The sequence below is a fragment of the Ailuropoda melanoleuca genome, chromosome 5, assembly GCF_002007445.2.
Source record: "Ailuropoda melanoleuca isolate Jingjing chromosome 5, ASM200744v2, whole genome shotgun sequence".
In the NCBI taxonomy this organism is placed as follows: Eukaryota; Metazoa; Chordata; class Mammalia; order Carnivora; family Ursidae; genus Ailuropoda; species Ailuropoda melanoleuca.
The window spans coordinates 80672640-80697526 of NC_048222.1; the positions used below are offsets into that span (position 1 = coordinate 80672640).

The following is a 24887-nucleotide window of genomic DNA, read 5'->3' on the forward strand; positions in this document are numbered from 1 at the left end:
CCCTTCCTACTCTAACATGTCTGTATTTGTCAGCAGTAGTATTTTGTGTAGTTCTTAGCTTGATAACTGCTATTAACTTCTTACTTTGATCATCAACCCGAACAAATTACTTGAATTGCACTTACTTCATGGGCTGACCTTTCCTGCCCCCTTTCCCTGACTTTTACTGTTGTCTGCGTTGCTGCGTTTCATGATAGCAAGGTACATGACTTTAATGATCTTTAAAGGGTCTGGTGGAGTGTAGCATTCTCAAGTTGATGGCTCTTTACACTGTAGTTACATATTCATTGTTATTTTTTTGTTCTGAGGGAGTTTCAAAGTCTTTAGCTTTGACAAGTTTGTTGTTTTGGTGGAAATGAGCTAGATAAACAGTGGCCTGAGTCCTTAAGTTAGGAAAATAAGCAAATATGCTCCTTTGATCTCTGAAAGGTAAACTTATTGTGGTTTTTTGCTTATCGATTATTAATTGGTAGAGATATTATGTTCTGCATCTACAATTTATATTGTAGATATATGTGTAATAAGTATATTATGCTACACATACAATTTTTTTCTAGCTTGCTTGATCTGTTCTCTCCAGAACATGCTTTTACTGATAACATCCCTTTTTCTTCTCTTTGAGGAGCTTCCTTTTACCCACTTACCTCCTCCTCTCTCAGTAATGTCTTCTCTTACTTTCCAGCACATTTTGACCCTCCTCTCTTATGCACTTCTAGCTATTTCTTTTCTTTGCTGCTCACTTGGCATGTAATCAGATTGTTTGAAGACATCATGTATTGTTGTCTTATAATTGTTTAACTTTATAATAGTGATCTAATTTAAACTATGCATATGTTGTCTCTATAACTGCATTTTCAGCTTAGTGAGGGCTTATATTTGTATCCCCCCATGCCTATGCATGTTTATGTTGCACAATAATTATTAGTTAGATGAATGAAAGAATGATTGAGTTTATACTCTGTGAATATTGTGTTTGGAAGTTGTCTGTTCAATAAAATCCTTTTAGTATGGTGCAGGTCAATAGATATTAATATTAATGAATTTCGATAAATGGATGCTCTGTTTTTAACTTACCTTCCAGCACAAACTATCTGTCTTTAGAAATTTGATTATGACTGCTTGTGTGAGCCCAATGGCTGACTTTTCAAATAGTTATTGGAGGAGATCTGAGGTCTTAGCTGCTACAATATGATTTGTGTTTAATATTTATGGAAGAGAAGTCTTTCTACAAATATGTAAAAATATTGGTGAGTGAAGGAAATGTCTCCCAGTGTGACAGAAGAAAATATCTTAAAAAGATCCACAGTTATCTGCAGTTTCCCCAAGGTTGTGTTTACATAAAAAAGACATTGTTTTATGTTGTAGAATCAAGAGATGATTTTATGATTTAACAAGTTCCACAAAGAACTTTTGTAAGGCTATCAGTACCCGCATAGCTACTAGAGAGATCACATAGCAATATTTGTCTCTGGATTTATCGAGCTTGCTGCGTTCCTTTAGTATCATTCATATTTTTCTCCCGAGGGTACCATTTTCCTCTCTTGGCTTAATACCAAGGTATGGAAACTCATTTATGCCGTGGTGTATGATTCTGGGAAATGAATGCCTGTTTATTATGTCTCTCTACAGGACCTTTCATGACCATAGGTAGATGTCTGCTGCCTCAGTGTAAACAGGCAGCATTCAGAAATGCATTCTCTAGACAGGGACAGGTTGGTTTGGTGGAAAGCACAGACATTTCATGTTTGGACAGTGATGCTGAATTTCACTTCATGTGCTTACCAGCATATGGTAATGATGAACAAATGAACAGTATGAACAAATTTGCCTCAATTTTCTCATTCGTAAAATGGAAACATCCAGCAGATGTTTCTGGGAATAGATGAGACAGTCAAGAAGGAGCCAAGCATGATAACCTGGCTCCTGGCAGCTTGTACAGAGTGGCTTTTTTGCAGGATGATGGGGGTTCAGTGAGGACATGTAGGGGACTGCTTACTGCTGTTCTGTTGCCCCCTGTTCTGTGAAATTGGCTGATGACTGTGTCACGACATCATACTCACCAAAAGAGCTGCAGGCTCACTGTAACCTCGGTTTCCTGTCCTGGGCCAGCCTTCCTGTCCGAAGGATTGGCTGCTGATCCACCTGTGAGGCAGGGAGGTCAATGATTACCTAAGTCCATATTCTTCTCACCTCTTGGGAAAACAGGTTCTCTCAGATGACTTTGGGTGGCCAACATGGGTGATGGGTGTGCCTTTACTCAGCTTCCATTTTTCCCACTTTCCAGAGACGGCCTCCTTCCTGATTGGCCAACACCAGTTTTCTCGCAAGCGAACTGCTTTGTGGTTCAGTGTACCCTCTGTCAATAGAAGAGTTCTAGTGGAGCTCTGGTGGTTCTTTATTGGGGTGTTTGTAGAGCCCTTAACCATAGTGATAGCTGCAGTTGTTGGCATTTAGGGGGCCCCCATCTCTGTGTTCCATTTTCCTAGATTTAGGGGAAGGGCAAGGGGAGGGGGAGAGAGAATCCCAGGCCAACTCTGTCTGGGGAGTGGAGCATGGAGCTCAACTCGGGGCTTGATCTTAGGACTCTGAGATCATGATCTGAGCCAAAACCAAGAGCCGGACGCTTAACTGACTGAGCCACCCAGACACCACAAGATAAATCCATTTAAATTTAAACTGCTTTTGTCATTTGCCATGTGGATGCTATCTTCTGCAGTACTGTCCCCTTTTGTTTTTTTTTTTTTAATTCATGGTTATTTTCCTGGTCAGTCTTCCTTCCTTGATCTTTCCCTGCCTCATCCCTCCTCCCCTCTGTCTCTCCTTCCCTTCCTCCCCTCCTCTCTCACCCTCCCTTCCTCTCCTCCTCTCCCTGCTTTTGAGATTTCTGACAATTTGTGTATTAATGGGTTTCTTACAATTCTGTCCTTTTGGATATCATCAGTACCACATGGGATCTGGGTATGGCAACTTCTTATTGTCCTTTTTAGGAAGAGACTTGTGTAGTCCTTTGGTCCCATTCATCCATCCTCAGCAATATGTTAATCCTTCCTAATTATCTTTAGACTGTTACTGCATGATTTGTATGTGTCATGGAGTATATCAGAGCATTGTATTCACCCTGTATTGTTACTACTTTTTCCACTTTCATGCTTAATTCTTTAAAGGTTTTGGGATGTAAGCCCAACCAGTTTCTGTCAAGAAGAGTAGCATAGGAAATGAAACACAAAATAGTTTTTTGATTTAGAGCTGATACAAAGCCAATGTGGGAAAATTTAGTTACTGCTTCCTAATAAGTATCTCATAACTGTTTTTTGGAGGGGGAGAGGTGAGTGCAATGAAGATGTCTGCAATTTTGAAACTTCCTTTTTGTTCTTCTCCTCCCTCCTACCCCTTCCTCCCCTCCTCCCTTCTCCCCCTCATCCCTTTCTCCTTCCCCCTCCACTTCTCCTCAGCCAGTTTGGTATTGAGTATCAGAAGCCACGTTGGAGATAAGAATGGAAGCTGAAATATGAGAGATTATATGTCTGGGCAGTTCACATATGTATACGCTTATGAACAAACCTGCCACCTGGGATGACAGAGATGGGGGTGGCTGCTCAGCGGCTTGGCCGGCCCACCAGGCTTCTTGTCTAGGAGCTGTTTCAGTCCCCTTCACACGGCTCCTGCAAGAGCCAGACTCTCCGCAGTGACTGCCCTGCTCCGCTGATTCCTGCAGTGGGCTCTGACCCGTCTGGGCTCTGTCTCCCTCCCAGGGCCTCTTCAGAGCCAGGAGTTGTGAACTGTACAAGTGTGGAGCTGACTTAGGACAGCTGACAGCTGAGTTGTTCTGGAGTTGCTTCTTCGGGGAAGGTCTGTTTCCACTAGGAGAGGGGGAAGTTTCACGTTGAAGGAGGCAGAGACGGCACGCAGGCCTGGCTCTCACTGTGCTTGCTTCGGAGATCTGACTGCCTTCCTGCCCTTCCGATGGTTTCATCCTTCAACATTTCCTTGGACTCTGTGAAACAAAAACCAGGTTCCCTGTCTTTCTCTCTGTGTCTCTCTGTTCAGCCTGTTCAAGTAGAATGTTGTCACTTGGAACCAGACGAATATAGGTGCCTTTCTTCCCTTTCGCTCCGGATGTGCGTTTCATGGGAAATAAGTGAGAATTGCCAGTTTCAAAGCAGTGGTCTCTAGCTAGCTTTTCACAGAGCCACAGGTAGAAGGCTATGATAGGTAGGGCTACCTGTGTGCCAGACATTTAGACTCTTCCAATTTTCACTGTCGTTTTCAAAGATCCCACCACTGGCTGGGATTCTTGCCCACTTGGGTCACTGGGAAGCCACCCCACGGAGGTGCCCCTGGAAGCTTTATCATGGCCTTGCCCATGGATCGAGCATTTCCCTCCAGGCACATGACACAGAACAACATATCTAGGTTGCAAGAACCTTGTGAGTGTTAGAACCTGGCTCAGCAATACGATTTGGTACTTAATGTTTTTTTCTAGAAAAATAAAGCCCTCTATTAAATGATTGCCATTCTTCCTCACTAGAAGCCATAACATTTATGGATAGGTGAACTCCCAGTATAAAGGAATGGCTTTGTTCCTTAGCCCAACTGTTATCAAGTATTGCATTAAGAAAGCTTGGCTTCCCCCCACCCCCACTTTAAGGAAAGCTTTTACTAGTCTTCCATGTTTCACATTTCAGGAGTTAATAATCACAGGGTTCATGGCCTATATGATGACTCCCACAAGCCACGGAATGCTTTTCTCTTCTGGCCAGTTTTGTTTTGCTCCCCAAAACCATGGTGAGAAGCTGCTGTGGCCTCGGGGAATGACCACTCGAGGGGCTTATGAGTTCTGGGTCTTGCCTGTGCTTCTTTTCTCTGTGCAGCGTTGTGCAATTTACATACCTTCCCAGGACGCTCTTTCATTTATCTGTAAAAGGTGCTTGAAAGCAAAGTTCCTGTAGGCTCTTCTTCTATTCATGCAATGGTTTTAAGTGCTTTCTTGGTATTATGCTTAACACTTCCTCTCTTCCCTTAAAAATGGATCTCCTTTCCTCAGAAGCTTATTACCTCCAGCCCAAGCTCTGCGTCTTTCTTGCATGGTTGCAGTTGCTTCCCCCACCCCCTCTTCTTTTCTGTTCTTTTCTCCCCTGGAGGAAAAGGCAGAGAAAGGGAAAGAAAATGGAGGAAGGCAACATGGTCGCAAATATAGTGACAGCTTCTCCTGATAGTCTCTTTCTCAGTCTGGAGAAAGTTACTTTGGCTACTGTGACTCTCTCTCTCTCTGCCTCTGAACTAAGTTTATCCTTCCTTATTATTATTACATTTCCATGAGATATGGCTACTTATAGTTTTTTAAAAATCGGGGTTTCGTCTTGAAATTTCTTAGAGACCAGTTTTTTTTCTATATCTGAATATGTGAGAGTACAGTTGAAGCAAATTCATAGGCTATTTACAAGTAGAACCACACCATGGTTTCCCCAATGAAAAAAAGTTCTTTCCACACAGACTACATGTGGACCTTGTTCTCTGCAGACTGTCGGTTCCATACCAGCCTGCAACTCTGCCCCCTAAAAGTGAAATTTGTCTATAATTTTCCCTTCCAAAGACTAGTGTCCTCCTAATTACTGTGTGCCAGGTCTTCCGCAGTGGCCATATAGCAAGCCGCTGTCCTATAAAGTGTCAGTCTAGAAAGAGAAAGGGCAAACAGAATGCAGAAGCAGGTTGAAGTTGAGTGCTGGGGAAATGCTTGGGCAAGATGTCACAACATGCACTGAAGCAGAAGTAGTTCTGGGGGAGGATAGGGCCGGATACCAGGAGGAGCTGGCAGACCTGGGCGGGGCTGCACAGGAGATCCAGTCTTAGGGCAATCCCAGATTGGCCTCAGGAAGGTGTTGATCAGGAGAGAACCAGGGCAAAACGTGGCCAGTCTGGTGAGGCCACATGCAGGAGTTCTGCTTTGAAGCTGCTGGCACCCACTTGGCATTTGAGACCTCCTGCTCTTGGCTTAAACACCAGTTCCTAATCACGGAAGTCCAAAGCCATCCTGAAGAGTCTCTCAATTCTGGAGTGCGTGTGTGTATATAGGATGCTTATGTTCGGTTGGTTACCTCTGCCTCTAGGTCCCCGCATCCCCAGGTACTAATCCCTTTTTTGTACTGAATAGACCCCTTAACATTATATCTACAAAAACCCCACTTGTAATAAAGGTGGGAATGTTCTAGACTTCACCGAAGATTGGGGAGTGGTGGAGGGGCGGCTGACCGCCTATGGCACAGCACAGAGGTGCAAATGCAGCCTTGGGTACTCCTGCTCCCAGGTGCCTTCTGGCTGGACCTTCAGTCACGGTTTCCTCCAGCCTGTCTCAGCATGCATGACAAACCTCGCGCCTCTCAGGTTCCAACCTCCCACCCTTCCCTGTCCTCAATTCTTTCACCCTCCCTCTCAGACAGTTTGGAAATCTTTTCTCACAGATTGAGCACTTCTCTTTGACATGGGTTCTAGCTAATATCCATGCTTTAAGGGCCTCACCTTCTATTTCAAAAATTGATATATCAAATTGTTTTCTCTAAGATGGTGGACTTTTCCAACATTGATCTAGGGTTAAATGTTGTAATATTAGAGCGTGAACTGGATGCCAGACTAAGAAGGAGAGAGAATGGGGGAGATGGTAATGAGAGATTTGGTTTGGAGGGCCCTTCTTTCCATGAAGGGGTGTTTGTGAGCTCCCTTAGTCTTGTCACATGTATTACATTTTACTAGATGATTAAAAAAGTTAATAGTCTCTTAAGGAGCTTATCGTTTTGTCAGGAAGACAGAAATAACATAGATGAGAACAATTAAGCTGTGAACTTTGTGGCACTGATGAGGGGGTGACTTCATCAAGAATTTGGAAATGCTTAACTGCATTTATGTTCCTTGTTGCATACATAGTATTTAAATAAAATTCGGACTCCCATCTCACTCATCAGTAATTCAGATACAGTTTTGTTCCAGACTAAACACAAAAATATAAAGGCATATTTCCAGGGATTTTAAAAGGCACCAAAGATTATGAATTTCATTTTAGCATCAGCAAATGAAAATCTAGTCTTAATAAGTTATTTTGAATGTAGGACCTCTAAAACTCAGAATTAGGTTTTTTTTTTTTTTTCTGGCTAATTATTTTAATGGGGAGACATTGCCATGCAGGTATTAGGATAAAATATTGTTTTTGGATATGTGACATTGTATTTTAAAAATCCTTGTATTTTAAAAATCTCTTGGGTATTTTAAGGGAAATTTAATCCATCTGCTTTTGATCTAAATATAATTTACTCAGAATAATGGGGAAATATTTGATATCCAGAGAAATCTATTGATGCTCTTAAAGCTTTTCTCCTGGGAAATAAGAAATCACAGTTTTTCCAAGAGTAAATCACAAACCTACAATGTCTAATTTTTCTGCTTATTTAATAAAGTCTGAGTTAAGCATCAGTTGGGCAGTCCAGATCAGTGATTTTTAATTTTTGAAACTTCCTTTTAAAGCCATGCACAGGAAATTTTCAAGGAGGTTTTCTTTTTTTCTTGTTCTGACAGTTATGTCTGCTATTTTTTTTTCAAACAATGATTTTTGGAAGATTTAAGGTAATAAAACGGTTTTGATGTCTGTGGATTAATAGTGTCTGCATTCAAGATGTTTCAGACCTGTCAGAAGCTTGGAAGTGGCATTTGAATGTATTTCTTAATTTTAATTTTAAAACACTTCCTCTGAGAATTAGATACCATTCCTAAGGGAATATTTTGAATTTGAAAGAGGAAGTTCAGGCCAAGGTACAGAAAGACCTGAAATCCAATTACAAATGAAAGAAGAGGTCATGATATCAGTACTACGGTTTGGAAGTGCAATGAAAGAACTGGGGTGGGTGGAGGGAGGGAGGCGTGTATTAGATCATTAGAGGGTCTTGGGTGGCTACCCAGGGATTGAGGGGCAGGGCCTGGTGTTTTAGCCACCTGGCTTCTCCGACACACTGTTCCTTCAGTATCTCTGTTTTCAGGAGATGGGGGGAGGGGGACTTCATCCCACTTTGCAGGATTGATTTCTTCTGACCCCCTAAGAACAGTGGTGTTCACAGCACTTCTCTTTCTAGGGTAGGCCTTGCGTGTCTGATTTGGGCCTTGGCCTTGTTCCTTCAGATCCCCCTTTTCTACTGGAAGCCCACCTGCCAGAAGTCTGGGCAGGAGCCTGTCTCCTGCTCCATAGCCCTCTGCTGCCCTCTGCTGCCCACATCACGTGGCAGTTCACCCTCCCGTCCCAGCTGGCCGTGGGATCTGATGCCTGGGTGGTTGCAGTAGTCTTCTGGCCTCTCTTTCCTTTAGTTCAGCATGCTACTCATAGCCAGCAAGTTATCACTCACATGAGAATCCGCACAATTGTAGTGATTAGGTGCACACAGACTGGCTATGGACTGCCTGGGTTAAGTTCCATCTTTGCCCTTAATTAACTGTATGACCTTGGGCAAGTTAGTTCAAGTCTGTGTGCCTCAGTTTCCTGGCCTGAAAAAGAGGTTGATCCTGCTCATATGAGGTCAGTATTACTGTTCTGAGGAATAATGAAATGAGAAGTATTTAGAACAGTGGCACATAGTAAGTGCTAAATAAATATTTGTTATTGTTATACTTATCACCCCCCCATTTAGAATTTACTGTAGACCAGCATTTCCCAAAACGTGGAAATGATATTAGATGATACTAGATGGTTCAAGCGTGTGGCATTGTATAACATGGGCCACAGTGAGAAGACCCTTCCTTTTTTCTACTATCTTTCAGCTCTTCTGACTCTGTCAAGGTGCAAGTGTCAGTTTGGTGCTAGAATGTTTTTAGTCCTTCTCCAACACTTGTTATTTTCTCTTTTTTAATAGATACAGGCCTCAAGTTTACAAATAGCTACAGGCTTTGGCAATTTAATAGCACCCATTTTAACAGTTTTTTTTACTTCTGGCAAATGATGCTGGTTTTCATTTTATAGTCGTATTATAAAGTTTCCTTTATAAAGTTAATGACAAATTATAAAATTTCCTTCAAAAACTAATCTAGGTTAAAAAGAAGTTAGTTTAGGGACACCTGGCTGCCTCAGTCAGAAGAGCATGTGACTCTTGATCTTGGGGTTGTGAGTTTGAGCCCCACATTGGGTGTAGAGATTATTAAAATAAACTTAAAAAAAAGTTAGTTGAAAGAATGTTAAGTATATAATAAATCATGCTATAATTTCAAATATGGGAAAAGTCACGAACATGGCACTGAAATGCCTGAGGTTGTGGAAACCCCATGAGAGATGTGAATACATGCCTTGGGACTTTGTAGTGGGTGCTCAGCTGGCCTGGGACCTTTTCTGCTCCCCTTGTGGACCTCTGCTTTGTCCATAATGCTTTGCTGATGGCTGACATGTCTTAAGCATTCCTGCCCTTGGATTTTTTTCTCAAGAATGCCCTCCAGGTTCCACTTTTTGGATTTTTGGTCATCCTTCAAGGCCCCATTAAAAGTAACATCCTGGGTGCCTGGGTGGCTCAGTTGGTTGAGTGTCCGACTCTTGATTTTGGCTCAGGTCATGATCTCAGGGTTGTGGGATCAAGCCCCTCATTCAGGCTCTGTGCTGAGTAGGGAGTCTGCTTGGGATTCTCTTTCTCCTCCCCCCCCCACTCCTGTTCTCTTTCTCTCTCTCTAAAAAAAGAATATCCTCTGTAAGTCCTCCTTGAACACCTTGCTTCAGTCTTCTCTCCTTCCTCCAGACTCTGTCACATTCTTTGCCTGTTCCGTATATTGGCAGTGATTTTTTGGTTTATGATGTCTGTTATTTCTTTTTCCCTGTCCTGTTTTTACAACTGGAAGGAAAGGAATGGAAGCTCCTTTAGGTTAGGGACAGTGTCTTAGTCATCTCAGTATCTCCTTTAGGGCTTAATACAGTCCCTGGTTGTAGTAAATACTCTAATACTCAGTGTGTATAGATTGAGGTGTCAGTTATATAGCATAAAACTTACCTGCTCTGGGCATGCAGTTTGACTTTTTAAATATTGTATACAGTTGTGAAACCATTAACACAGTACTGTCTGAAACACGTTGGTCCACTCCAAAGTTCTCTCCTGCCCTTTTGGAGTCAGTCCCCTCTCCCACCCCAGCCCCAGACAATCAACGATCTCCCTTCTCTATGTAGAGTTTTATCTTTTAAAATGTATTTCATAGAAATGGAATCACACACTATGTCATCTTTTCTGTCTGGCTTCTTTTACTTAGCATGACGTTTCTGAGGCTCACCCATGTGGCATGTGTTAGTCACTGATGCCTTTTTGTCATGCAGCATTGATAGACTACATTTTGTGTAACCATTTGCCATGTTGTGGCCTTGGGGATTGTTTGTGGTTTTTGGCTATTCAGAAGAATTTCTTGACGAATGTTCAAGTGCAGGTTTGTGTTTTTGCACGTAGACTTAGGTCTGGAAATTGCTAGTTCTTATGGTAAGTGTAAGTTGAACTTTTCAAGTCACTGCCACATTGTTTACCCTCCTGTATTCCCTCCAGCAATGTATGAGGGGTCCAGTTTCTAGCATCCTCACCAACACTTGGCATTAGCAGTCTTTTTCCTTCTAGCCTTTCTAGTGGGTCCTGAGGGGTGAATCAAGGATGGCTCTTGGATTTTCAGGTCGAGCAGCTGAGTGCCATTAAACTGAGGCTGAAAGAGGAAGGAACTTTTCTGAGAACAATGAAGAGTTCTGGTTTGACGAAGTGGAGTTTGAGGTATATATTAACCATTCAGAGGGACTGTTAAGCTGGTAGTGGGATGTGTCCATTTTGTCTTCTGGAGCTCATTTAGTAATGGAATCTGGAATAGTTGCTTCAGTTTCCTGTATTTTAGATACGTGTCTGATGGTCTGGACAAGTCACATAACTTCTTCCGATGTCAGTTTCCTCATCTGTAGAGTGAAATAACACCTGTCTTCCTCCAAAGGTTGGGTGAGAAGTGAATGAATTAAGGAATGTGAAAGTGCTTATTAGCATAATTATTACTCATGCATGATTACCTTTTGTTGTTGCCATTGCTCTGTTCATTCTGGCTTCTAACCCCGTATCTTGTATGTAAGCGAGTGCTCAGTAAATACTGGCTTGAAATCAATGAATGTGGATAATAACTAAGTGCCTAATGGGGGAGAAGGGAGAGAGGAGAAAGAAGAGAGAAAAAGATGAGACTGGGGAGAGGGAGGTGGGGGAGGAGAGGAGAGCAGAGAGAGAATGGGTGGAATTTGGATCAGCCTCAGGAAGGATGGCAATCACAATTCCACATGTGAGCTTTGTGGAAAGGCAATTTGTCTTTTATTTTATGACACCATGATGGAACATGGAAAAGTTAGGATTTGGGGAGATATTTAAAATATTTTTTTAAAGATTTATCTATGTATTTGTCAAAGAGAGAGAGAGAGAGCACAAGGAGGGGGAGTGGCAGGCAGGGTGAGTGGCAGGCAGAGGGAGAAGCAGGCAGAGGGAGAAGCAGGCTCCCTACTGAGCAAGGAGCCTGACATGGGACTTGATCCCAGGACCTACTGAAGGTAGGCGCTGAACTGACTGAGACACCCAGGCGTCCCAGTTTTCCCTCATTTTCTGTCTTGTGAACAAGGTAGATATATTCTCAGTCTGCTTAGGGTGTAGCTCCCCACTACCATCGTACATCGTAGGTGACAATGTTAGCTCATGTTGTAAATATTCTGAGAGGGCCACAACCTCACAAGTGCTTGTTAGGTTAGTTCATTGGGGAGTATTTTTCTAGATTGGCTCAAAACAAAGGATTGTAAATGTTACTTTTTAAGAAAAATATTTTTTTTTGTTAAAATCTTTTATGAACCTTATAACTATAAATCATGAAAACAGAACTACTGTGGTTTTTGCAGTGGTAATGTCCTATAACATTGCTTGCTTGCTTATCCTTTCTTTGTCCTCTTTGAGGGCCCTCCAGCCTCTGGGAAGCTCCAGGGCTCCCTGGAAGAAAGTTTGAAAAACAACCAAGTTTATGCATTTTGATCTGTTTCTTCTGTTATCCTCGTAGACTTTGGCAAGTCTGTAGAAAAACTTAACCATGCTACCATCTGCAACTCTATAAAACTTCGAAGAATCATTTTTCATTGTATTTTCTGTCTGAGAGCTTGAATCAAAAGGAGCTTTTGAGGCTACCAATAAATCATAAATGGGAAGAAAATTCCCCATATTTCTGAATCTACCATTGTGAGTTTACAGTCAGTATCCTGTGTGGGTACACAGAGTGCCCTGTCCAAGCAGGTGGCTGGGAGAGGGACCCATGGGGACGTGGAGGAAAGACAGGGATTGAAGTGTTGAGTCAGATCCGGGTTAGCACTGAGGAGGCCTCCTGAAGCTTGCTGGGGTCACGGTGCCTATGAAGAGCTGCCTGAGTTGTGGGAGAAGATTTGCTAACACGTAACCGAGGGTGGCTATCAGACTTTTGAATTCACTAGGTGCTGGCATTTAGGGAGAGAAGACAGAGTGACTGCGTGCTTCAAGGCAGGCCTGGCAGTCCAAGAGAGCAGGCACTGTCTGAGGAGTCAGAACCAAGAGAGTGGGCAGAAGGGAGCTGTGTTTGGAGAGGCGAGGAGTGCTGGAGTTGGCTAGGGTCTAACCAAGAAGTCAAAGCAGAGAAAAGCACGAGAATTTGTTGGGTAGACTCCTGGAGCAGATTCACATGGACAAGGTTTTAGCTAATGTGTAGTGTTTTTTATAAGAAGAAGGGCTTTTGTGGGCTTACCTTGAGATGTAATCATTCAAAATACTCAAATATACTGGGGAGATGGACTGCAACTTTATTTTTATTGAGATATAATTCACATACCATAAAATTCATCTTTTATATAAAGGTATGCTATTGAGCAGTTTTTAGTATATTTATTAAGTTGTACAGCCATCCCCACAAATTCCAGAACATTTTCATCACTTCAAAATGAAACCCAGTCCCCATTAGCCCCTCTCTGTTCTTCTCTCTACCCATCCCCTGGCATCCACTAGTCTGTTTTCTGTGTCTATGGATATGTGCATTCTGGACCATTCGTACAAATAGAATTGTGTAGTATGTGGGCTTTTGTGTCTGGCTTCTTTCACTTAGCATAGTTTTTTTCAAAGGTTCATCCATGTTAAAGCACGTATCAGTGCTTAATTCCTTTTTATGGCTGAAAAATATTCCATTTTATGTTTAGACCACATTTTGTTTACCTGTTCAACTGTTGATGGACATTTGGATTGTTTTCACTTTTTAGCTATTATGAATAACACTGTTATAAACACTTGTGTACAAGTTTTTGATTCACTTGGACAATCTCTGTCTTTTAATAGGTACATGTAGAACTTTGATGCTCAAAATGATTATTGATATAGTTGGATAAATATCTAACATATTTGTTACTGTTTTCTATTTGTTGCCCTTGTTCTTTGTTCCTGTTTTTGTCTTCTACTTTTTTCTGCCTTTTGTGGTTTTATTTTATTTTATTTTATTTTTTAAAAGATTTTGTTTATTTATTTGACAGAGAAAGAGAAAGAGGGCACAAGCAGGGGGAGCAGCAGGCAGAGGGAGACGGAGAAGCAGGCTCCCCACTGAGCAGGGAGCCCCATGTGTGGCTCGATCCCAGGACCCTGAAATCATAACCTGAGTCGAAGGCAGATGCTTAACCGACTGAGCCACCCAGGTGCCCCTGCCTTTTGTGGTTTCGATTGAACATTTTATATGAACTCATTTTTTCTCTTTTCTCAGTATATCAGTTATACTTTTTTTTAAAAAGTTTTTTTAGTGATTGCCCCAGAGTTTATAATATACCTTTACAACGAATCCAAATCCACTTTCAAATAACATTGTCCTACTACATGGGTAGTGTGAATATCTTATAATAACAAAATAATCCTAATACCTCTCTCCCACCCTAATATCATTGCTGTCTTTTGTTTCACTTCTATTTAAGCATGCATAAGCATGTATTTATGCAAATGGACACATACATACACACATATAAGCATATATAATTAAGTACATTGCTTTTATTTTGAACAAACTCTTTTTTTTTTTTTTAAGATTTTATTTATTTATTTGACAGAGACAGCCAGCGAGAGAGGGAACACAAGCAGGGGGAGTGGGAGAGGAAGAAGCAGGCTTCCAGCAGAGGAGCCTGATTTGGGCCTTGATCCCATAACGCCAGGATCACGCCCTGAGCCGAAGGCAGCCGCTTAACGACTGCGCTACCCAGGCGCCCCTATTTTGAACAAACTCTTATCTGTTAGATCAGTTAAAATACGAAAAATAAAAGTTTTTATTTTACTTTCACTTTTGCATCTTCAGCACTCTTCCTTTCTTTATGTAGATCCAAGTTTCTAATCACAAAAAGGCATTGGGTTTTGTCATATGCTTTCTGGGTGTCTACTGAGCTGATTGAGTGGTTTCTGTCCTTTATTTTATTAATATGGTATAGTACATTGATTGACTTTTCTATGCTGAACCAACCTTGTATTCTTGGGATAAATCCCACTTGGTCATGGTGTATAATCCTTTGTATATGTTGCTGGATTCAGTTTGGTAGTATTTTGCTGAGAATTTTTGCATCTATATCCATAAGGAATATTGGTCTGTAGTTTTCTTGTAATATCTTTATCTACTTTTTAGAAAATTGTTTTTTATTCTCTTTTTTATTTATTTCCACTCTAGTCTTTATTATTTCTTCATTGGTTATTTAGGAGTATTTTTTCCATATATTTGTGATTTTCCCAATCTTTTTCTCCTGTGATTGATTTCTACTTTTATTCCATTGTGGTTGGAGAAGGACTTTGTATGATTTCAATCCTTTTAAATTTATTGACACTTGCTTTATGGTTTAATATATTGTCTGTTTTGGAGAATGTTCCGTGTGCGCTTGAGAAGAATGTGCATTCTGCTGTCGTTGAGTGGAGTGTTCTGTATATGTCTGTTAGGTCAGTTGCTTTACAGTGTTCAAGCTTCTGCTCCTTGCTGATCTATATAGTTGTTCTAGCTATTATTTAAAGTGGAGTATTGAAGTCTCCACCTGTTATTGGAAAATTGTCTGTCTGTTGAATTGTCTGTTTCTTCCTTCAATTATTTCATTTTTTGCTTTATATATTTTAGGGCTCTTTGGTTATGGGTATGTATGTATATAATGGCTGCTGCATCTTCTTGATGAATTGACCCTTTTATCATTATAAGATGTCTTTGCCTTCAGTAACAATTTTTTGTCTTAAATGTATTTTATCTGATATTAGTATAACCACTCCAGCTTTCTTTTGGTTGCTGTTTGCATGGTATATACTTCTAAATTTTTTTACTTTCAACCTGTTTGTGTCTTTGAATCTAAAGTGTGTCTTTTGTAGACAGCACATAGTTGGATTATGAATTTAAATCCATTCTGCCAATCTCTGTCTTTTAATTGGAGTCTTAATTCATTTAAGTTTAATGTGAATACTGATGATGTTGTATTTACTTCTGCCATCGTACTGTTTTCTCTCTCTTTGTCTTTTTTGTCTCTCTGTTCTTCCATTACTACCTTCTTGTGTGTTAAGTATATTCCTGTGGTAACATTTTAATTCTCTTGCTTTCTTAGTGGTTGCTCTTAAGTTAACCTTTAATTTGTAACAATCTAATTCAGATTTATATCAACTTAATTTCAGTAATATAGGAAAACTTTGCTCCTGTGTAACTCTGTTTTATCTCTCCTTTATCCTGTTGTCACAGATTACATCTTCACGTATTGTGTATCCATCAACATAGATTTATAATTATTGTTTTATGCTGTTGTCTTTCAAATCAGGTAGGAGAAAAAAGTTATAAACAAAAAATACATTTATACTACTTTTATTTTTTATTTTTTAATTTTTTTAGGTGGGGAGGGGCAGAGGGAGAGGGAGAGAGAGAATCTTAAGGTGGGCATGGAGCCCGATCTCACAACCCAAGATCATGACCTGAGCTGAAATCAGGAGTTGGATGCTTGACTGGCTGAGCCACCCAGGCACCCCACATTTATACTACTTTTAATATTTGCTTCTGTGGTTGCCTTTACTTGTGCTCTTTATTTCTTCATGTGGATTTGAGTTACTGTCTAGTTTCATTTCAGTCTGAAGGAGAAAGTTCCTTTAGTATTTCTTATAGGAATAAGTGTTCTGTTGGGAGTGTCTTAGTGTCTCTTTGAGTTTTGAAGGAGACTTTTGCCAATGTAGAACTCCCGGTGGATGTTTCTTTTCTGTCAACAATTTGACTCTGTCATCCCACTGCTTTCTGGCCTCCATGACTTCCAGTGAGCAATCAGCTGTTAATCTTATTGAGGCCCCCTAATCCGTGAGGATTCACTTCTCCTTGCTGCTTTCAAGATTCTTTCTTCGTCTTTAACTTTTTCAACAGTTTGATTATAAATTGCAAATCCACTGTCATCCTGCCCATGTCTCATCACCCTTATTTGGAAGGATTACCCAGAACACTTTTGTTAGTGCTTTAATTCAACACTTATAATATCTCGTAGCATTTCTCTCATCTGTCAGCTTATGATTTAGTAATATGTGGTTTTGTTTTTTATTATCATATTTTACAGTTTTATGGAACTTCAGAGTGATATTTATGTGATCCATTGTCATAATTTATTCACCTAATAGATTTATTGAGCACACAAGGTCCTGCCTGAGAATGGCGCATCTGGCTGGTGAAGGCTATATACTCAACTAACTACTGTACAATTAGAGTGAAGGTATACTGAGTATAAGCAGAGTATTTTGGAACCACAGAGGAGGAAGTCACTGATTTTTATATTTGATAGATGAGCAAAGTGAGGAATGTATAGAATGTCTAGGATTTGGGTACCATACCATAGCTTCTTGTTTTCAAATGTATTATTCAAATGTATTAATTGGTCTGCAAAGGACAAGTAGATGTGTGAAGCATGGACTATTTTGCTTTAAAAGATGCACATGGTACAAATAAAAATAAACAGTGTTTATTTATACTTATTAATTATAGTGGTATGAATATAGTAAATAAGTGACTGTGTTGAAACTTGAGGTTCAAAATATATATTTAATTTTACTAAATCTATCCCCAAGTTTCTTCTTCCCCTTTTAATTGATATTTATATTTTGAAAAGAATTCTCTCCCCCCTTCATATCTGGTAAAATTTTAGATGGGTACAGCTTATATTAGAATTTCCTTAATAATGGGATTTGCTGTTCAATCAGAACTATGTTCTTTTCCCATAGGGTAAAGGATGACTTATTTGGGCATACAGTTTTAATTTTAATCTGCATGCCTCCTTTTCTCTCCTCCCATGATTCTTTGCAGCAGGGCAAGGAAAAGCAAGTCTTATAAAAAGAAATACAGTATGTGGTGCTTATTAAAGTTACATACATCTCTTCTCACAGGAGAATTTTGATTTACTGCAGGTTGTGCATATGTCGCATATGGACATTTCTAGGGAACAGATTCCTTATCGCTGAACAGTGAATGGCTTCTAGTACTCCATTATTGCTCCGGGAACATGTTAGTAATGATTATGAAAGGTAGGATACCATGAAATTTGTAAGGTGATTTGGCAGAAGTCGATGCTGTTGGTGCCAGGATTTGGGTCCCGTACCACAGTTTCCTGTTTTCAAATGTATTAATTGATCCGCAAAGGACATCTTTTGGAGACAAGAATTCAGACAGACTGGCACAGGCTGGACCTCCGCCAAGACTGCTCGGAAGGTTGCCATACTGGGAGCAAAAGAGTGAGAGAGAAAGAGAGAGAGAGGGAGAGAGAGAGGCAGAGGGAGAGCTGAGGAAAGAAAAAAAGGCAAGACTTGGCACAGCTCAGTCAAATCAGCTTCTTTTGTCTGCTTTCTCGGCTTGAGCTTCAGGAAAGAAAACCGTCCTGGGGTACAGAAAAACTCAGAACTTTTCGGTTTTCAAACTTAGAAGGCTTTTTAAGTCTCTTGGGCTATTTGAAAGTGTTGGTACATACAATGACGTTTAGTCACCGGTATTAAGGGAAATAAAAGCCTTTTTCAAAATGAAGCTTCCACAGTGTCCATGCATTTGGGAAATACTGTATTTGATTTTTTGCATGTATGATTATACCATGAGAGACAGGATTAATATAGAAGATGGCAAGGCAAATTTCTAATTAGAGAGAATATTAATTTTCTACAAAATAAAGTTTGTTCATCAGTACAAACCTGCTTTCAAATCAAATCAGACATCCTTCGGAATGTGTTCAGAACGTAAGTTTTTAGATTTTATTTTATTTTATTTTTTCCCATTTGTAGACATTCACGTTTCAAGGAGCCTTTCTAAGATTTTATGCAACCCAGCCAGGAAGTCAGAGTAAAAGTTGTTTTATCCATGTGTTTAAGAAAACGTTTTCTTAAAGCAACAGCTTTTATTTCTGCTGCTTCATGCTGTCCTAAACTACATCCCCCAGCAATGAGTGACAACACTGAAGACCAGAAAGGCAAGCTGAAGACACCAGACTTCGTTTGAAGGGCAAACAAGAAATGTGAGCTTGGTCATTATTTTTGTGTGTGTCTTTGCTCTGAACCAGTTTTTGGAGGTGGGTGGGGAGGTGGGTGGGGAGGTGTCTATGTCTAAAAGATGTGTGCGATTAGGGAATTCTCATTGTGAGAAGAAAATGATAAAAGGTAATTTTTATAATGTTGGCAGAAAATGGCTGGGAATGGTAGAGAATAGAAATTTAATCTTTTGGATAAAAAATAGCAAGCTGTGTTTGCAATACTTGGAGAAAAATTCCATTATTTTAGTTGATTAGATTGTATGATTAAACGATTACTATAGCTTGGCTCTCTCAAAAATGTTTTAAGTAGAAGGAAAATCTAGAAAGTTCATGGATTTCCTTTTCAATATTACCCAGTATTTTACTTGGATATATACTTTAAATCTAATTTCTTAATAATAAAGTTTCTATTAGGCCTGGTTATGGTTCGATTGTGATAGTTCTGCTCTTAAAAATCAGCATTATTGTAGGAGAGGTTAACTGTAAGGCACGTATTTTTGTGGACCACCCTCATTGTCAGTAAGTATTGCTGTTTCTAAAGAAGAGAGTTTGACTTGTAGCATTAGGTTATGACTTACTATAATAATATATGTTCTTTTTATTTCATATACTAAAAGAATACAGGGAAATCGTATGTATTCACATAAGTACTAATCATTTTGGGTAGTATAAAAGACTGCTCCATGCTTTTGTTTTGAGCATGTAATCATGGATTTGTTAATCCTTTCACAAAAAAAATTTTTTTTTTGTTTGTAGCTTTATACTACTGCGCGCCTTAAATGATCAATTGTTTAAAATGGTTTTTGTGGTATCATAATGACATACATCAGCAGTTCTGAGAATGGCATTTAATATCCAAATACGAGTTAAAAATGTGTGAGATCTAATACAGGTGTTTGCATAGTTGAGCTTCAGTATTTCCTTCAACTTTTTTACTAATCAATGTTTTGATCTTCAATAAAAGGAAATCACTTAGTGTTCACATGGGTTGCCAAAATGACAACCTTTGTTTTATAAGCTTCTTTATACACCACCTCGCTGATACTCCTAAAATGGACGCCAAGACAGAAAAGACATGCTGATAGGCACTGGGAAGGAGATGCTTGCATGGCTACAGTCTTCCTGTGGAACTGCTCGCAGGATCGGCCCTTCACACCCATGCTAGCAACCAACAACACAGGACACAAAGAGAAAGTTCAGCAAATAAGTTGAAATTAGAGCTACGTTTTCATTCTGACCGTCTTATTACCGATTTATATTTACTTTCATTTACTTTTTAAACATTTAACATAACCTCTCATCATTGAGGTTTGCTAAATATGTGACTTCTTTAGTTTATTTGAGACCATTTTCCCTTAAAATTAAAAGAATCATTTGCTAGCTTATTTCAGAACTTCTTCGCAGCGAACTCGGTGAGAATAAACTGATCTTATATCCGGAGTATTTTATGTCCAGTTGTTTTCTGACAGGGTAATAAGAAATAAGTGAATTAGAAAACAAAGATGTCAGAACACATCTTAAGAAATATTAAATTTTTCGATACTGGTAAAGCTACATTTTATGGTGTTTATTAGACTTAAGATTTGATAGTAAATATTAGTTGTTACATCAGATAAAGTTTCTTACTAATATATTCTCTCTGGCCTACTTGTTACATATCTTAAAATGAAAAAGTCCCATATTAAAATGTTCCTTGTTAACTGGGTGTAAAACAGGCACTCCTTTGTACAACGTTTTTTAAAAGGTATGTTTAAAAATTGTTGATTACATTTTTAAACACATACATTTAGGCTTAACACGAGGCATTTTTCTTTACTTTTAGACCTTTTATTATACAAACACTTTGACGTTTAGGCTGTGAATTCTTTCCACATCAGTATTAATATTTCAAATCTTATTTTAAGGTGCGTAAATACTAGTAGTATGATTGTAAATGAACTCTGTCTCAGCATATATTCATTGTAGTTTGAATTATAGATTTTGATGTAGAATTATTAAGACAGAAATGGATTAATATTTAACTGCTACTTGATACCTATTATTCAGTCCCATTTAGACTTGTATACCTGAACATGCAAGCACATAATTCTGTAAACTAGTGGAAACCTCTTAGGGGGCCTTAGCCCAGCATTTTATAATTATTCAGTCATTTATTCATTCACTGAGCAAATGTTTATTGAGTACTCACTTAAGCATGCTAATATTTTATTGACGAACTTATTTTGGGTAACAGGGAAGGAAACCACATGCGTGGATGGAAGGGAGCATAGATTTAAAATAGAAGCACAAAAGCCCAGATAGAAAAGAGCAGCACCGTAGTGAGACTTACTTCAGTAGATTATGTTAACCTTTATGGCACAATGAACGTATTATAGGGTTTGTTATAAAACCTCAGGAGATTAGCTGTTGTCCCTACAGCTCTGGGAACTTTGTTGGACCGTTCTTCAGGTTGCTGCATCTTACTGGCCAAAAAGCTTCAGTTGTTCAAGTCTTCTGATGGACGTATACAATAAGCAATTCAAATGTCGTGAGAAATTAAATAGGGAAGATTGAACCGCGGCTCACATGCTAGATTTTACAGATATCAAAGTAGGTGTCGTTGAACTTTTGAAGATGTGGCCACAACATAAACAGCGGCCTGTTTATAGTGATTTTTGTTTTTCTTTGTTTTCTTTCCTGAGAAAGAGAAGAGAGGGTGAGTCTCACATCTGTAAGCGAGGGTTGCCCTTAGGAAGTAAGTTTGCTAGGGGTCTGTGTATTTTAAGCACACCAATCAGTTCATTTTCCATGCTGTCTAGTGTTTTATTTTGCTTCCTTAGTTTTGTTCACTAACATAAAGGCTCATAGGGATGATACATCTCTTGATTCTAGACATGAATGAGCTTTTAACTTAGTGGGCTGACTTTATTCCATGTAGTTGTTCTTTTATATGAAAAGGAGGTATAGGTTCACATTCTTAAGAGGAGATGAAACATGAACCAAGGAGGTGAGCTTGGAGGTTGCTGTGGTGGCCAAGGCCTGTGTCAGGACTGGTAGCACGTGAAATGAGATGAGAACTGTTTCAGCTGCAGTATGAACTGCTGAAGTAATTCAACGAATATTCCCAGAGGGCCTGCTCTGTGCCAGGCCCCATGCTGGATGTAGGGGAGACAAAGTTACAATTTCTGCACATGAGGAATTCATAGCTGCAGGGAGGGGAAGGATAAGAATAACCAATAGATGGGTATCTCTTTATAGTTTACCAGTGCTTTGATCTGCATCTCATCAGTCCTCGAGACAAGACCTAGCACTGGTACATATGGCTATCCAATACGGACTCATTGAAGGAATAAACCAAATTGTGAAGCAGATTATTATCTTCTTGAGGATTATTTGATTAAGAAAACTTTTCCCATCATGGTTGAGGAACAAAAGGCAGTATGCTTGATTTTAATCTGAGTCTGTGTTACTGATGATGAGTTTAGAGGGAGTGGCATTCTTTGTGACTGCGTTAGAACCCCCGAGGTAACCATTGGAGACAATATAAAATAAGGACTTGACCAGTACACAATGGCCCTGAATGGTCATTCTCTCCCTCACAGCCCTCCATTGTCTTACATTCTCCCTCTCCTCGTTTCCCCAAAGGATCCCGGAGCTGTAGGCCTTGGTGGAATGGCCTAGGCATGGAGCAGGCCAACAGACTGTCTAAAAAGTTGGAAGTCTTCCTTATGTGCTCCTTGTGGCAAGAAGGCTGAGGGGACTGTGGTGAGGAAAACTTGTAGAGAGCTGAGGGCACTGCTTAATAGCTGGCTTCAGTCCTGCCAATAACTTTACTAAGAGAGTGAGAGTAGATGTGGGATCTTGAGACTAGACTAGAGTATCGAAAACAATCATCACTGAGAGTGTGATAAGACATCATGAAGGGGTGCTGAGGCCAGTTCATGTTGAACAGCCTATTTCTAGGTCTTTCTCCAGAGGCACTTTGAGGCCCAAGAGGGGCAGAATCAAGACCGTTGTGTATAATTATGAGGGGGTTGAAATTCAGGCCCAACCTTCCTGCTCAAGCCCTGTGCTTTGAGCTGCTAGAGGAAGGTACAAAGTCACTCCAGGTACAAGTGGTGGCCCTGGAGAGAGTGAGCATGGGGGTGAATCCAGGCTTGGAATTAGAATAGCAGAAACTGAAGAAGGTGAGAGGGTGTGGGGCAAAGGAGGGCAGCATTCCAGTGTTTCCCCATGGGATGCAGGTCAGATAGGAGATGTGATCAGCAGGGTTCCAGAGAACATGGTGGAATAGGGTGAGGTGGGTATGTAGAAATTCTGGTAAAGTGAAAGAAAAGGTTCAGAGAATACTGAAGTTAGGAATTTACCCAGCAGGTCATGAATAATAACACTAACTGCAAGGCATGACTGGATTTGGTTGTTGGTTGTGCCAAGTTTATTTTATTTCTCTAGAAGCAGTTGTAGAAAAGGAAAGAAGTTACCTGTTTGTGTTCTGTATTCCACCATGTTCAAAGAATTAAAATTTTCTCCTCTGTTTTATAGTTAAGAATCTCTTGCTCCAATATAATGAGAATGCATCCAAAGTATGGATCTTGAGGTTTTGTGGAAAATATTTTTGTATTAAAGTTTAGGTTTTGAAGAATTAGTCCCTCTGTAGTGATGCCATCCTTTTCATTCCATAGATCAGTGCTGTTCATATATTCTTTTCTGCCGGCCACCGTAAGTTATTTTCCCTTACTTGAAAATATTGAGTTGTTCCTGAGACTTAGGAGTTCTTTATCCTAATCCTTCACCATCATGGATTAGAGAGTCTCACCAACCTCAGTTTGAATTTTGACTCCATATTTTACTTGTTGAACGTTGGTCGAGTTGTACAAACCCAGTTTCTTCATGTGTAAAACAGATCATGCTATCTTCCTCTTTGGGAAGAGACATAAGGAAATAACATGCAAAGCTCTTAGTGTACTCCCTGATACATAGCAAATGCTCAATAAATTAGATACTATTCTTTTTATAGTTAAAATTTAAAAAAATGTAGTAAAAATACATAACGTAAACTTTACTGTCTTAACCATTTTTAAGTGCACAGTCCAATGGCAGTAAGTGCATTCACATTGTTGTGCTGTCATCACCACCATCCATCCACAGAACTCTTCTTGTAAAACTGAAACTCTACCCATTAAACAACAGCTTCCCATTCTCCCTTTCCCGTAGTCCCTGGCAGCCATTCTTCTGCTTTCTGTCTCTGTGAATTTGACTGCTTTAGGCACCGGATGTAAGTGGAACCATACGTATGGTATTTGTCCTTTTGTGACTGGGTGTTTTACTTAGCACTACATTCTCAAGGTTCAGTCATGTTGTAGCATGTGTCAAAATTTCCTTTCTTTTTAAGACCGAGTGATATTCCATTGTGCTTATAGACCTCCCCCCCACCCCCCGTTCTTCTGTTGATGGACACTTGGGTTGTTTCCACCTTTTGGCAGTTGTGAATAATGCTGCTTTGAGAATGGGTGTGTACAGATAATCTGTATGAGTCTTTGCTTTCAGTTCTTTTGGGTATAGACCCCAAAGTGGGATTGCTGGATCCATAGGCAGTATTAGCCCTTGTAGCAGGTTACATTTTTGAAAAACTTGTAAGCTGAAGTGACGTAAGTTGAATTTGACTTTTCAGCATAGATAATGGTAAAATAAATAGGAATTTATAGACTTGACTATGAGCTCATGATGTCGAACATTTTTTTTGTAGACATAACCCAAATACCACATTCGTCATCTCTAAATTATTTTCTAGTGTAGAGTTTTGCATGGTATGTTAACCAGGGCACTATAATCACTCATATAAAATGGTATTTATACAGTATCGTGGAATATAATTGTCATATTTCATTTTTAACACAAAGTGGTTTCTTAGCCTTCTTACTATTTCTGCTTAGAGAACTTCCTTTCTCCATTCTTTTAGAGTCAGTCTGCTGTTAACAAGTTTTTTAGTTTTCCTTTAGCTGAGAATGTCTTGATTTCCCTTTTACCTGAAGGATATTTTTGCGGGATATAGAATTCTGGGCTGACAGTTCCCTTTTTATCCCAGTACTTGAAAAATGTTGTACCACTTTCTTCTGCCTCTGTGGTTTCTGATAAGAAATCTGCTGTTATTCCAGTTGTTTTTCCCTTCTAGGTAAGATGATGTTTCTCTCTCTCTACTTTTAAAAATTTTCTCTTTGTCTTTAGTTTTCAGAGTTCAGTTGTGATGTGGCTTGGCATGGATTTCTTTGGATTTATCCTGGGTTCACTCAGCTTCTTGAATATGTAGGCTTATGTGTTTTGCCAGGTTTTTAAAAAAAAGTTTATTTATTTATTTATTTTTAAGTAATCT

The 24887-nt window shown here is 39.7% G+C and overlaps 1 protein-coding gene across 4 annotated transcripts in view; it reads left to right on the top strand.

Moving 5' to 3' along the window:
• MSRA (methionine sulfoxide reductase A) overlaps window positions 1–24887 on the top strand; it is a 426011-nt gene that overhangs the window by 23222 nt on the left and 377902 nt on the right. Inside the window, exon 1 of one of the 4 annotated variants that reach the window (XM_034661360.1) lies at window positions 17888–18248. The exons of the other annotated variants lie outside the window; for them this stretch is intronic. Within the exon in view, the coding sequence (XP_034517251.1) occupies window positions 18236–18248 (13 nt within the window). The 5' untranslated portion in view covers window positions 17888–18235. Of the gene's footprint in view, window positions 1–17887; window positions 18249–24887 lie in introns of those variants that run through there. 4 annotated transcript variants of the gene reach the window in all.